The 14,852-nt window shown below is 34.5% G+C and overlaps 1 protein-coding gene across 3 annotated transcripts; it reads right to left on the bottom strand.

Moving 5' to 3' along the window:
* Window positions 1-5,638: 5,638 nt before the first annotated feature.
* On the bottom strand, window positions 5,639-14,484 carry LOC125188618 (polyadenylate-binding protein-interacting protein 4-like). Of its 3 annotated transcripts, none has more exons than XM_048085567.2 (15): window positions 14,339-14,484; window positions 12,635-12,824; window positions 12,420-12,563; window positions 12,168-12,301; window positions 11,834-12,024; window positions 11,359-11,536; window positions 11,035-11,271; window positions 8,449-8,570; window positions 8,268-8,337; window positions 8,136-8,169; window positions 7,332-7,555; window positions 7,084-7,230; window positions 6,508-6,603; window positions 6,372-6,434; window positions 5,639-6,037 (listed from the first exon to the last, which is right to left on the bottom strand). In XM_048085567.2, exons 2-15 carry the CDS (start codon window positions 12,768-12,770, stop codon window positions 6,005-6,007), a joined length of 1,809 nt encoding a protein of 602 aa, XP_047941524.1. In that variant the 5' UTR covers window positions 12,771-12,824; window positions 14,339-14,484; the 3' UTR covers window positions 5,639-6,004. The 3 variants fall into 3 exon arrangements, with proteins under 3 accessions (XP_047941524.1, XP_047941526.1, XP_088914955.1); XM_048085569.2 differs by having other exon boundaries at window positions 6,508-6,600; XM_089058829.1 differs by having other exon boundaries at window positions 12,635-12,758; window positions 14,339-14,457.
* Between the last annotated feature and the right edge of the window lie 368 nt (window positions 14,485-14,852).

Here is a 14,852-nt window from a genome sequence, read left to right as displayed (position 1 = left end):
TCCATTTTAGTCCGTCCGCAAATAGGAGTCCCGGTTCAATTTTACCATAAATGGTACTAGGGTTCCACCTCCACCTAACTCATTCCACTCACATTTCATTTAAAACTAATATATACAAGTGGGACCTCATATTCCACTAACTTTTTTCTACACACTTTTCCTAACATTTCTTAAAACCCATGCCGCCATTGAATGAGACTCCTAATGGCGGATGGATGGAGTATGTAAAATTATTACTTAAATCCTATTATGATAATGTCGTAATGTTAAAAAATTGTTTTCCACTTATCGTTATGAGCAAAAACAAAAAAAATTCTAAGTCAAAAAGGACCCATAACTAAGACACATAATTAATTAAGTCAAAATTATCATTATATGCGTTAAGATTTGTAGCATCTAGATCTTGAGCATTGAGTTAAACCTAATGTTGGATATCGATAAATGATTTATTGTTGCCTATAAAATGAATTCAATGGGGTAAATTATTAAATTATCTCAGTCTCTCTAAATTTTCAACATGTCCAACGTTTTCTTAGTTGTTTTTGTTTTAGCAATCACGTTGCAACCATTTGTTGCTCATGGCCGCAACCTTATAATTAATTTTGAGGGTTCTGAAAAATGAAAATTAATTTTGCGATCCAAAATGAAAGTCAATATATATATATATATATATATATATATATATATATAGGGTCTTGTTAGGTGTTGAGATTTATCAACCTAATTGAGAATTGAGATGCAATCTCAGCCACTCATCCAGAATATTTGTGAAATGTCAACAGCGTGTAGTTTATGTCAACAGAGGGGCATAATTGTAATTTTATTAAAAAAAATATTTATTTATTTTTTTTAATTATTTTTTACTTTTTTTAAAAAAAATTTAATTTTTTTAATTTTTTTTTTCATTTTTTTTAATTTTTTAAATTTTTTTTTTCAACGACATATACAATTCATGTCAACTACACATCAAATGTCAACAGCTTTATTCAATAAATATTATTGGACATGAATTGTACATGTAGTTGACATTATATTGTATAGTTAACATGAATTGTATAGGTAGTTGACATGGATTGTACACATAGTTGACATTATATATGTGTAGTTGACATGAATTGTGTGTGTGGTTGACATGAATTGTATATGTAGTTCAAAAATAAAAATTAAAAAAAAATAAATAAATTAAAAAATTAAAAAAAAATTTAAAAAAAATTAAAAAAATTAATAAAAAATTAATAAAAAATTAAAATTAAAATTAAAAATTAAAAAAAATATTTATTGAATAAAATTTACCATGATATTACCATTCTGCCCTTTCATAATTAATTAATCTGAAGATATTTTCCATGTGGAAAAATCTGGACCACTCATTAAATAAAAATGAGTGGCTGATATTGCATCTCATTTCTCAATTAGCATAAAAAATCTCAATTAGGGCTGATATTGAGTCTCATTATCCACAAATCCACTCTTAAAGACCGAACCACCGAACCCTACCAAATTAGGGCTTTTAGATCTAGTTTTTTATGGATAAGATACCGAAATTTATAAATTATTTTCGCCTTCATCACGAGCCTATTTTAATTCATCTGAAGGTAAATAAGTCATACTAACATGTTACGAAGATTTAAATTCGTTCCAGAATATATTACTTCATTCTAGTAGGTTTTTACTTCATTACAGTACGTAAATGTGGTTTCGCCTTCGCGTGCCGTTCTTTCTCTCTACAATATCTATCACCAACTCCATGGCGCTAATATGGTTTAATAAATACATGGAATAATGTAATAAATTATTGGAATGAAGTATGTGTTTGCATTTGAAGTCCTACTGGAATGAAGTAAAAATCTTATCCAATGAAGTAATAATGTTTCTGAATGAAGTAATAAACGCACTTGAATAAATTGCATTTTTAAATGTTAATCAAGCAAAAACCCATGTCAATGAATTTGAATGAAGCATATGTTGAATCATTTCAAAACCGACTGGAAGCAAGTAAAAACATGTTGTAGTTTCAAGGTATTACGTACTGAATGAAGTAATAAACCTATATAATGAAGTAAAATGGGCTTGTAATGAAGCCGAAAAAAATTTCACAGCAGCACATCTCATCAAAAAAACTAGATCTAATGGCCCAGATTTGGTCTCTAGTTCGGTCTTTAAAATTGGTTCGACAATGATCACAACTCTATATATATATATAGGGGCATGTTAGGGTGCCACCACCCCTTAAAATAACACCATACCACCATTTCTAGCCAATCATTTGTACACGTGGACGAATAATAAGTTGCTACGTAGCAAAAAAAAAAAATTCTGGAAAAATACGGGCAGCAATCTGCTGTTTTTTAAACAGCAATTTTTCTTGAACAGCAATATCCGACACACTATACAGCAATCTATAGATTGCTGTCTACCGTATTGAATATTGCTGTGTAGCGTTTATAATATTGTTGTATAAGCGTTGTCACGTTGTCATTTTAAGAGGGGTTGTCATTTTAACACAAACATATATATATATATATGGATATGATCAGGTCCATAAGTGAAATTCTGTCAAAAATTAAAGCAAATCTCAGCCATTGGATCCTGTAATGTAATCGTTAGATTAATGTCACGTGTCACCTAATAATGTAGATTGTGTAGTCTAATAATGTAGATCGACTAATAATGTAATACGTTGTAGTCTAATAATGTAGATTGTGCAGTCTAATAATGTAGCCTAGTTAATAATGTAACACTTTTGGTGTAATAATGTATCTCGGGTATTATGATCACAACCATCTAATCTGAGGATCCAAGGGCTGAGATTTGCTTTGATTTTTGACAGAATTTGCCTTATGGACCATAGTGCGCCTATATATATACAAAAAAATGTATATGTACCTTCTCTCTCTGGTGAATGGTGAATGGTTAATGGTGATGCGGACAAAAAGTTAAAAAGTTAAAATTGTGTATAGACCAAATTGCCCATGTCATCAAAAGGGTATTTTTATATCAAAAAAATGCCAAAAGGACCAAATTTGAAATAAACCCTTAGTCCAGGGATGTCTGGCAATATTTTTAAAGTCTATGGACTATGAGCGAGATAAATCCATAGTCCATGGACCATTTTTATAGTTCACTCTAAAATTTAATATGTGATATATTAATACTAATTGACTTTTAATATTTTGATATTAAAATTTCCATACTTTGATCTTAATTCTTATGTTTTAAATTTTAATTTCTTTAGTTGTTAATTTTTGGAATTAATTTTTGGAACATTATAGTTGAACCTCGGTCAAGAAAATAATTAACATGTTCTTAACTCACCTAAATGATACTTTTAAAAATAGTTAATTAAGTATTTTCTACATATTTTTTTATAAAATATTAAAAAATTTAGCCTAATACACTATAACATGTATGATAAATTAAAATTTGATAATGGCCATGTCCGTCTTAAATTGCAGCGGGTTTTTGAATTCTCTAGCAAATCTTCTCTGCTACAGCTCTGTAATTTTTTTAACAATACTTAAATTTGGAAAGCTACATTTTTTTAAAGTTATTGACTACAAAAGATTTCTTATGATCAAGAAATATTTTTCTTTGAATTCGGCTAAGACTTTTTTTCCATTCAATAGAATCTATTTCTAAAGTAAGCTCAGGATTAGTTTGTTTGCCAAAATATATTTTGTTCTAGGGATACATGAACAAAACATATCCATCAAATTCCATAAAAATACACATTTGTTTATAATGTTAAATGAATTCAATATTAAGGAAATCATCTGGCCATCTGGGGATTTTTCTTTTAGCTTTACTATTATTAATTAAATGGATTCTCAGACGATCCTTCTTCATCAGATGGTCCACATCAATACTATTTAATTGCGCATACAATATATGCAAGGCAGAGTTTGATGATAATAATACAACTTTCTACTTATAGAACCTACTCAATTCTGTAGATGGTATGATCAATGTTGAAATAATTCGAGTTCAAAATTAAATAATATTTTTTGGTTTAAGTTATACAAAGTGCATATCTAAACAAAAATTATAGGACCGAATATTACAGATCCATTTTTATCTAAGTATATAAAAAAAATTAAAAAAATAATTGAAAAGAATTCAATTTAAAGTGATCCATTATTCAATTAAGTTGAAATAATGAAGCGCTTCCTCTTTTGAAGGTGACAATGACAAGAATTTCTATGAACATCAAATCGCAAGTGAGTTGACTCAATAAAATTGTGAATTAAATAATTAGACATGGTTCCAAGAAAATTACGTGGTTTATTTTTGAAACAAAAACAAGAATTATTTTAGTGAATTAGAAGAATGGTATTTAGATTACTCATGTGATCATCAGTCATGAGAAAAGCAAACATATGAATAATGAAAATGAAAATGACATAAGCCATTGCATATAGCGCACGATGCTATTTCAAGTAGGGTTTTCCAAACACAAAATGATCTACAAGAATTGAAATGAATTTTAAACTAAAGACATTTAATTTTAGGACAATTTGCTACTCCCTCCGTCTCACTCAAGATGTCCACATTTCCTTTTTTGTTTGTCCCAATTAAGATGTCCACTTTCCATATTTGGAAATAAATTCATCTCTCATCTCTCCTCATTAGAACGATCGATTACCTTTCCCCTCTCTACTTTACAAAATAATTTTTCCTAAAACTCCAAGTCACTCAAGATTGTGGACATCTTGAGTGGGACGGAGGTAGTATAAAAATCATGAAGTTTGGTCAAATTTTGATTTAGCCCGAACTATAAAAATCAGCTAGAAAAACTATAAAATTTGAATTCAATCAAAATCATCATATCCCACGATGATTTTTAGGTGAAATTGCACTTGATTTGGAAGGAAAAAAATCACACTTAGCCATTATGATCAATGAATTAAACAATGTTTTATATTCATTAAGAAAATGGCATTCTTTGGTGGAAAAATGTGAACAATTATATACTTCCTTTGTCCCCTATTAATTATCCACTGTTTGCCATTTTCGTCCACACCATTATTAATTATTCACTCACTTTTTACAATAAATGACAGTAAGCATCACATCCTACTAACTCATTTCATTCATATTTCATATTTTATTATAAAAATAATATATAAAAATAAGACTCATATTTCATTAACTTTTTCCACTTACTTTCCTTTACATTTCTTAAAACACGTGCCAAAACCAAAATTGACAATTATTAAGGGAAAGAGTGAGTACTGTACATTGAGTCATAAATGGCTTGAATTTTTCATAATGAGATAATTTAGAAAAAATACCAACTTTAAGAAAGATACAGCACAAACCGAAATTTAACCACTGTGTATGATTTTCTTAGAAATTTACCCTTAACTATATTGCGTACATAACTCGGCTAAAAATGCAGTAAATAATTGCATGGTTTGATATTGCCTTGTTGTCTGAAGCCCCAAAAAGTGAAACTAAGCATCATTTCACCTTATGTCAAAGGTCAGCCTGGCTATGAAAAATTAACAAACTCTAATTGGGGATTAATCAACAATAAAAAGACAACTAGTTTATCATACAAGAGAAAGCAACCAGACACGACACAACATGAACAGCTAACCCGAATAAAAAGGGGGGAGGGGGAATGAAGAGTGGAGTGTTTTATTTACAAACCACAATAAAAAATTAGTTTATAATCACAATATAATTCAACAAGGGAAGACTAAAATCACAACAGGGTGAAGAGGAAAAAGGACGGAAAAGAGAAGGGAAAAAAAGAAAAAGAAAAAGAAAAAGAAAAAGAAAAGGGTATAGTACTCCATGCTTGAACATAAAGATACTCAATGTTACTAGTAATGATGTACTGACTTGTGAATATATGTTAAGACCACAAATCTCCTTACGGTCTCCAGAGCTGAGCAGATTTTTTTCAGCTGCTGAGCCTTGTCGGAAAAATCCTTTCAGAGCAGCCTGTTGTTGTAAACATAAACAGAAACACATAATATGGTTCGACTACTAGCCTTCATCAAAATTCCCTCCCCTTGTTGTAAGGCATTTCCTGCACAAATATTTTGAAGGAACAAAAACAGCAACTAAAAGTCAGGCATGTGCTAACCCTAGACACAGAAGGGCGATGAAGATATGAAAAACAAACTTATCATGTATGCATAAATGTGCAAGTACGGTTTCACAAAATGGAAATGGTTGAATTTTTTTTTTCTTCAGCGCTCATGATGCACCATTTCCTTTTTCTAGCAGCTTCATGATTCAAATAATTCAACGGAAAAGAATAAACAGTAAAACATAAACAGCAACTGACAAAGCATATTGATGCAAGGAAATACCACACAGATAAAAGAGCAATAGTATGAAAAAGATAATAAAAGTCTTACTGCTGGATACGTTGGCATGTACAAGACTGGCCGATGTTGTCCAATCATCATCTGCTGCCCATACTGCATCAGATTAGGGTTAGACGTCGGCAGTACCTAGACGGAAGGCAGATTAGGACAACAATTTATAACAAACCTGAGGTCCGTTTGGATGATAGTATGGCTGTGGCAGTGGTGCAGCCTGTGGATTGAACATAATAGGCTGATGTGTAGCAAAAGAAGGTCCAATCTGCTAAAGCACATAACCACCGTAAAACTAAAACACAAGCAATAGTAGTAATAATTCATGCAGCACAAGCAAGGTGCTTTATGGATTAAGAATATTTATTTTTCAATTAATAGCTGTAATTGTAAATAATTGATTTTACAACCTATCTGAGCAAATAAGAAAAATGACAAATGCATTTGTCACAACTTTAATTGCTTGTTCTTTCTTTTCATTCTCTCTCTCTCTTTGTTTCTTTCTTTCTTTCTTTCTTTTCTTTCTTTGTGGGACGAATACCCAATAAGAATTGCAACTTCTACAACTGCTTTTTTTATTGATTGGTTACATTAGCATCTATGAATCCAGATACTACAGCGACAATATACACTGCTTTAAACAACATGCAGACTGCAGAGGAACAGAATCACACTGTTCAAGTTGTAGAAGAAGGTGCAACATTGGCAGAGTATGATTAAACCAACAAGCACTGGAAAATTTCATACTCACCCCAATATTCACAGGCATTCCATGCATCTGAGTCATTGGTGCCACATTAGCTGGATAGTAGAAGGGACCATCAGCAACTGGGGAAGAAGGCCTCATAGACGACTGAGATGGGGTGAAACTCTTTGCATTCGGATTTAACTTAAATTCCTACCAAACAATAAGTGGAGCAAGAAGATAATCAGCATAATTGCAGAGCACGAGTATAACTAAATATTACAAAAGAGGATCTCCATTGTCACTCATCCCACCTTTGCATATGGATTCAGAGATGACTTCTCCGATGACAACGAACCAACAGATGAACTAGATGACAATCCTCGGCTGGCAGAAGTTGAAGCAGCACCTCCACGATCAGAAGTTGATGATGCAGAACTATTGGGCCGGGCAACAAAATGTGCTGCCCCTTGCGTTTTGGGAGGCAATGCACCCTCCGATAGCTCATTACTAGAGCTCGCCTTCTCATCTCCTTCGGCTGATACACGTGATGGATCAAAAGATATAGTATTTGGAGACAAGACAGCGTTAGCAGCGCAACCTTTTTTAAATCTCAGCAATGAATCTGAGTCTTTGAACATAACAATTGATGTTAAAGCCGAATGTAACATAGGACATTATTACCACAACAGAACAAGGAAAATGTATTCTATGTTGCCATAAATTAAGGGAAGAAAATAATGAGGGAAAAATAAAACCATATTTCATAATCTAGTGAACCCTAGAGGACGTTATCCTGTTTCATTCCATTATTCCATGTAGCACATGGGCACGGCAAGGATTTTTCTTCATTAAAAGTTTAAAACACAAGGACAGTTCTATGTGTCGTGTATAAAGCCAAGGTAAATCCTCTCAGAACAAACCAGAAAATGATGGACGAATAAGAAAAACTCTTCCACGCCAAGCAAAGGAAAGAGAACATTTATTTATTGGCCCCTTACTTTCAAATTGAGCAAAGAGAACTGAGTAAATGATAATCTCCAGATAACTATTTTTGACAAACAAAGAAAAACTATGCAGAACAAATATAATCAGGATTAGTAAGACATTTTACATACCATCGGTCTTTGATGATCCACCTCGATCAAGCGACTGCAGGAAAAAGAACTGGTTGTAAGATACCATTTACTCTCAAGTCTCAACAGTCACAAAAATAGGAGACAACTTCAGAGCAGTATAAAAACACTGACCACTGGCTTATCTTTATCATCCTTAACACTACTACTTTCAGCATGTCCAGTATATTGGTTGTCAAGCACCCTGAATGAAAATTAATTCCACTTATCCACTTAGAAAGATTCTTAGATACGATAGATAGCTTAACATCTCAAAGTTAGCAACAGAGTCGGTATGAGAAGTCAGAAACAGAACCTGCTTGCATAAATTCCAGAGGATTCTTTAGGAAGCTGTTCATTCAGTATCTGGGTGCCACGATCCTCGGAGCCTGAATGGTACACATCCCTGCTACTTGACACAGAAGATTGCGCTTCTCCCTACAGCCACAAAAGCAGATAGTGACTAAAACATGTACTTTTCACTGTAAATAAACAATTCGTGATTTAACGAGATTGTAGAACAGTAAATTATAGATATATGCGGAGAAGTATATAGACATAGTAGAGAATAGTCGTAGGTGTAGGTGTATATCATTAGTCAACATAGGCCACATATATATAGTACAAGAGACTAAGCTAGGCTATGTCACATCTCCGATGTGGGACAGAATACATAATATACTTAACACTACTAATATTCTTAACACTCCCCCTCAAGCTTGAAACATCTATATCAATCATGTCCAGCTTGGTACAAAGTTCTCATAAATGTTTTCCCACAACAATTTAATGTAGACATCCGCAGCAATAGCAGTAGTAGTTGAAACTATAGCAGAAGTCACAACTATATGCAGTAGTAGCAGCTGTAGCAAAAGTAGAGCTGCAGGGCAGAGTAGAAGTAGCTGTAGCAGAGTGGCAGAAGTAGCAGATGCACGCTAGTAGTAACAATTGTAGCAGAGTAGCAACTGTAGAGCAGTAGTAGCAGATGCATGGTAGTAGTAACAGATGTAGCAGAGTGGCAACTGTAAAGCAGCAACTGTAGCAGAGGTACGGATGCAGGTAGTAGTAACAGATGTAGCAGAGTGGCAACTGTAAAGCAGCAACTGTAGCAGAGTGGCAGATGCAGAGTGGCAGTAGTAACAGATGTAGCAGAGTGGCAGTAGTAACAGATGTAGCAGAGTGGCAACTGTAAAGCAGCAACTGTAGCAGAGGTACGGATGCAGGTAGTAGTAACAGATGTAGCAGAGTGGCAACTGTAAAGCAGCAACCGTAAAGCAGCAACTGTAGCAGAGGTACGGATGCAGGTAGTAGTATCAGATGTAGAGTAGCAACTGTAGCAGAAGTGGCGGATGCAGGGTAGTAGTTACAGCTGTAGCAGAGTAGCAGCTGCAGGGCAGTAGTAGTAGACATGATAAAATATCATGGAGCAAACTCTAAACTAATCAGTCAGAGTTGCCGTAACCCTAATTCGGGCAGAGCGTCGGTTGGACAAAGTAAAGCAGCAGTAGCGGAAACCCTAATTTTGGCAGAGAAGAGCAGCTGTGCAGTAAGGCAGAGTAGTAGTAGAAACCCAAATTGGGCAGAGTAGAGCAGCAAGAGCAGCTGTGCAATAAGGCAGAGTAGTAGTAGAAACCCAAATTTGGGCAGAGTAGAGCAGCAACACCCTAAACCCCAGTTTGGGCAGAGTAGCGCGGTAGAGCAGAACAAAAAATAATTCAGGTAGAGTGACGGAAGAGCAGAGTGGGGATAGTAGAGCGGGCAGCAGCAGAAACCCTAATTTCTTTAAACCCTAATTTTCTAGAGACGGATTCGAATCCGCTCTGATACCATGTAGAACAGTAAATTATAGATATATGCGGAGAAGTATATAGACATAGTAGAGAATAGTCGTAGGTGTAGGTGTATATCATTAGTCAACATAGGCCACATATATATAGTACAAGAGACTAAGCTAGGCTATGTCACATCTCCGATGTGGGACAAAATACATAATATACTTAACACTACTAATATTCTTAACATACCATGTAGAACAGTAAATTATAGATATATGCGGAGACGTATATAGACATAGTAGAGAATAGTCGTAGGTGTAGGTGTATATCATTAGTCAACATAGGCCACATATATATAGTACAAGAGACTAAGCTAGGCTATGTCACATCTCCGATGTGGGACAGAATACATAATATACTTAACACTACTAATATTCTTAACAGAGATCAACAGAACAAAACAAAAGCTAAGATATAGCTAACTGAAATTAGCCAATTACTCCCTCTGTCCGCGAATAGGAGTCCTGTTTTTCCATTTTAGTCCGTCCGCGAATAGGAGTCCCGGTTCACTTTTATCATAAATGGTAGGAGTAATAGGATCCCACCTTCCACTAACTCATTCCACTCACATTTCATTTAAAATTAATATATACAAGTGGGACCCCTATTCCACTAACTTTTTTTCACCCACTTTTCATAACATTTCTTAAAACCCGTGACGCCCATAAATGGGACTCCTAATGGCAGACGGAGGGAGTACGTAATAAAATATCATAACAAAACTCATAAATGCTTTTTAAAGGTCACCAATCCCTGTTAATGCAGACTTATGCACACATTTAATTGGCTAACCACTATTTGAACAGAAAAAATTATATTTCAAGGCCAAGAAATACAAGAAACAGTGGATAACTTTAAAATGAATCCGGCATTACTTGCTGGTTGTTTCTTCTTTCTATCCCAGCAATCAATACGAAGAACTAAAGAAAGAAGCAACACAAGGTTTTGGAAGAACATGCGTCAGCCAAACAAATAAAATTAGGAAATGATACTAACATGTCTAACTCTATAGAATTAGTTGGCATAACAATGAAGAAAAGCTATTTCCTATTAGAAAGAGAAATTACCAAGGATGGAAATCTTGATGGCATTTGAGCACCATCTCTAGCTTTCCCAGGAAACGTGTCAATTGGAGGTTTGCCAATAACAGGCCTCAAGGAATCACCAAATGTTTCATCATTTCGTGAATCCTGTAATATGTCTTCGATCTCATCATATCCACTGTCATCAACTGACCGAATGACTGAGGAGAATCGTGTTTCTTCATCAAGTTCTACACTTCCATCAAGCTGGCGACCTCTTTCCTGTTGAAAATGATTTAGGATGAAGGAATCAGGAAATCGACTAGGAAAACTAAATACCAAAAGATAGTGATCAAAACTTAAGCTAACCTCTGCTAAATGAAGATCACCGGTATCCTCACCCTCAATCTCTCTAGCTATCCGCATAGCTTCTTTCTCCAATTCTCTCATTTGAGGACCTTTCTCAAGCTTTGTTGTGTAAAGTTCCTCGTTGAAGGTGCTCTTAACTCCAAATAAAGTTGCATTCGCTTCAAATTGATCCCAGCCCCTGATGGGAAAAGAAAGGTATTGGAACATCAAAACAGCACCAATTACAAAGATGTTGAGCACCAAACCAAGGATTTCTATTATTGTAAAACGATTCTTGCAGACAGTCAAAACAATAGCATTAGATATTAGTGTAACAACTAATTCATCACTTACTATGAAAAACTATGCGAGGCCAAAACCATTTGCTACAAGCACTAGCAAATTTAATTTTGCACACACTATCATATGATTCATAACTAGTCATTATTTATCATCACCAAATTAAAATTTCTGAGGATAAATATGATTCTCCAACCTTTTCCAAGGACTATCAAATATGTTCTCAAGATCAGGGTAACTTGGATTGTTTTCATCAGGGATCCAGCGCTCCAATTCTCTACCCAAGTCAACATGCCGGGACTGTGATATGCAGGAATCTGTTAATAGCTCCTGCTGCCTTTCATATTGCAGCTCATTTGATAATCCATCCCTCATTACAGGCACTCCCTGTTCAACTCCAACATAACAGCCACTTAATCACAGTTTCTGAACATACACATTCTATCCAATCACATTCATCTATGTAGAAACCTAAATAGGCATTAACAATATAAGAAACGATACATCTATGACAGGCAACACAAACACACCTTTGCTATCACTTGTATGAGATCGTTAGCTGGTATAATCAGTGTCTTTGGAGAAGGATTGCTAAGAGCATCGGAAATATCTTTTTTTCCTTGAGAACCATCTTTAATCAGGTGAGCCATCTTCAGAACAATTCCTGCACCAGAGGAAGGCATCTAGTTAATAAATAGTGCACTCTAATGACTATGCATAGTTCAAAATAAAGGTTCCTTAAGCAAGAGTATTTTCCATGCTAAAACATTTTTCTAACATACCGAAATCCTCTGCATTTGTTGCATGAAATATTCCAGAAAACACAGATCCATCCATCACCTGGACTTCCACTTGGTGTCCAATGAGACATGCAGTTAAATATATCAACCTATCGCGTGAAGGTGACTCAAGTATCCCTCCTTTACCTAAAACCAAATGAGTTAGAATTTCGAAATAGATATATATCTTATAGAAACCAAAAGGATAGAATGATTACCAGAACTAGTCCTGCTATAGTTTGCTTTCCCGGTATGAAATTTACTGTCAGACCTAGCTGCAGAATCTTTTTCAACTTTACGGCGACCATATCCATTCGCTGAAGATCTGGACTGCACAGCTTGCTGCATATTCATCTTTAATGATGAGCTCGAGAATAGGCAGATGACTCACCCTGGTTCAGAAAATAGCTGACAAGGTAGCATGTCATACAAATAGAAAGTCTCTGACAAGGAACAAAATAAAGGAGAATGAAATAAAACTGAGTGCATAAGGTCTGCCAACAATTTCCTACAAAAAATTCAGACGGCCTAAGAGCATGTACCATCAATCCCCCTAGAGCAGCAAGGCTACAAATAGTCCATTACTATCTATATCCATCATCTATCTTATAGAAATTGAAACAAAGCTTATGTGGTTATAAATTAACTATATATTACAATTTACAAGCAAGGGGAGCTTGTTCATTTGTGTAGGGCTAAGAAGTACGAGTTCAGCAAAATGTCTCAATTCTCCAATGTAAACTGAACCTAGGCCGTGAAAATAAGGATGATACTCATTCTTTTGAAATTTTGGATGGATCAGAATGGCTGCATGTATAACAGAAGATCCAATTAATAACATTGTGAGCATCCAAGATCCAAATAAAGAGAAAATAATTAAATAAGTGATCATATGATGGCATAAAACATGCTTCTTGGGACTTGGGAGTGAACTCATCTTACTTGTACCCTAATTTAGCCTAATGCTTCTACAAACATCAATCTTTAAATTATTGTTGGTGACCCATGGGTTCTAGGATCTGTCATCGTAATTTGAAGGCATTCGATTACACAATGACAGTAACAAGATACCCTGCAGTTTAATAGTAGTACCAAAATTGAACTAAGGAATTACACAAATTCTAAGGCCCAGAGACCTTTGGTCTTAAAAAATGTCCAGAGGACAGCAATACTCACTATAATTGTCATAAACATAATGGATCACATAGAAGACAGAATATATCCATGTACGTGTAGATCACAAAAGTTTTACAGTAGTATCATTCCTTTAGTAACCACATGAAAGTCGAACAAAGATCTAACATTGATTTCAGGGAAGTGCATTTTCCAAGAGATGCAATAATTTACCACTAATCAATCAGGTGGACATTCCTAAAGTTTGTTCTAGCATGGCAATGACATACACATAAAAACACGCTACAAGAGCTTGAATTGTTCGATGACAACCCAGATCATCAAAAAGAATCCTCAAGAAAGTCTAGTACCAAAGGATTAATAAAAAATGGGCACCTATCTGCTGCACCACGAGCTTGAATTAAGTTACTTCCAACTCATTAGTCACCAACAACAACAACAAAAAAAAAAAAAAAAAAAGTTTCTAGCACCCCAACACCAATGATAAAAAAAAATGAAAGAGAAATTCAATAAACAAAAGCACACAAGCTGCCCAAGTTGAACACAGAGAGAAAATACAAACAAAATACATTACAAGTTCACCGCAATTATACTCACAAGCGCCATTTAACCAAGGTTCAGCAGCGAAAAGAAAAGGAAGACAATCAACTAAGTAGAACTTCCAGTACGGGAAGAAGGGGGCCAAAATTGTAAAAACCCTAGAAAAATTTATTCTCGAAAACCCTATGATCCGAACAATTATATGAATATATAAAAATTGCATGCAGAAGGCGACGAAAGATGCTCACAGTTGATAGGGGAAAGAGAGCGAGAGAAGGTGTGATCTGAGAGAGAGAGGGTTAGATCGAAGTAGTTCCAAGCTGAGAATTGGGAATACTTCGCCGGATCGGAATCAGACTTGATGAGCTGAATCTAGTTAATCATCGCCTATTATATTGTGCGGGTTTTGTTTGGTGCTAATTAACCCGACCCGATTATAATTGGGTTTCTTTGTTTTTTCGAAAATGTTTTGCCTTTTCCCATCTGAGCTAAAGAAAATATTTCTGGAATATTTTCTGAACTGAGATAAAATTAGTCATTAAAATCTTCTAGTATAAAGGATTACCCAAAATTATATAAAAATAAATACTCTTAATTTTATATTACATTCTTGGTGGCTTTTGTTTTAGTTCATTTTTCCTTTCTTTTTTCTTTATTTTTATTCTTTCTTTCTTTTTCTTTCCAAAATATGTACTATGAAATTGAATTAATTATAAAAATCTAAAAGTAGCAATAATTTGTTTAAAAAGGGATACTATGTTG

The sequence above is a fragment of the Salvia hispanica genome, chromosome 5 (genome assembly GCF_029641045.1).
Source record: "Salvia hispanica isolate PSC_SH4W2 chromosome 5, Shi_PSC_v1, whole genome shotgun sequence".
NCBI classification, from domain to species: domain Eukaryota; kingdom Viridiplantae; phylum Streptophyta; class Magnoliopsida; order Lamiales; family Lamiaceae; genus Salvia; species Salvia hispanica.
Note: the sequence above shows the minus strand (reverse complement) of the source record. Positions and strands in the feature narration are given on the sequence as shown.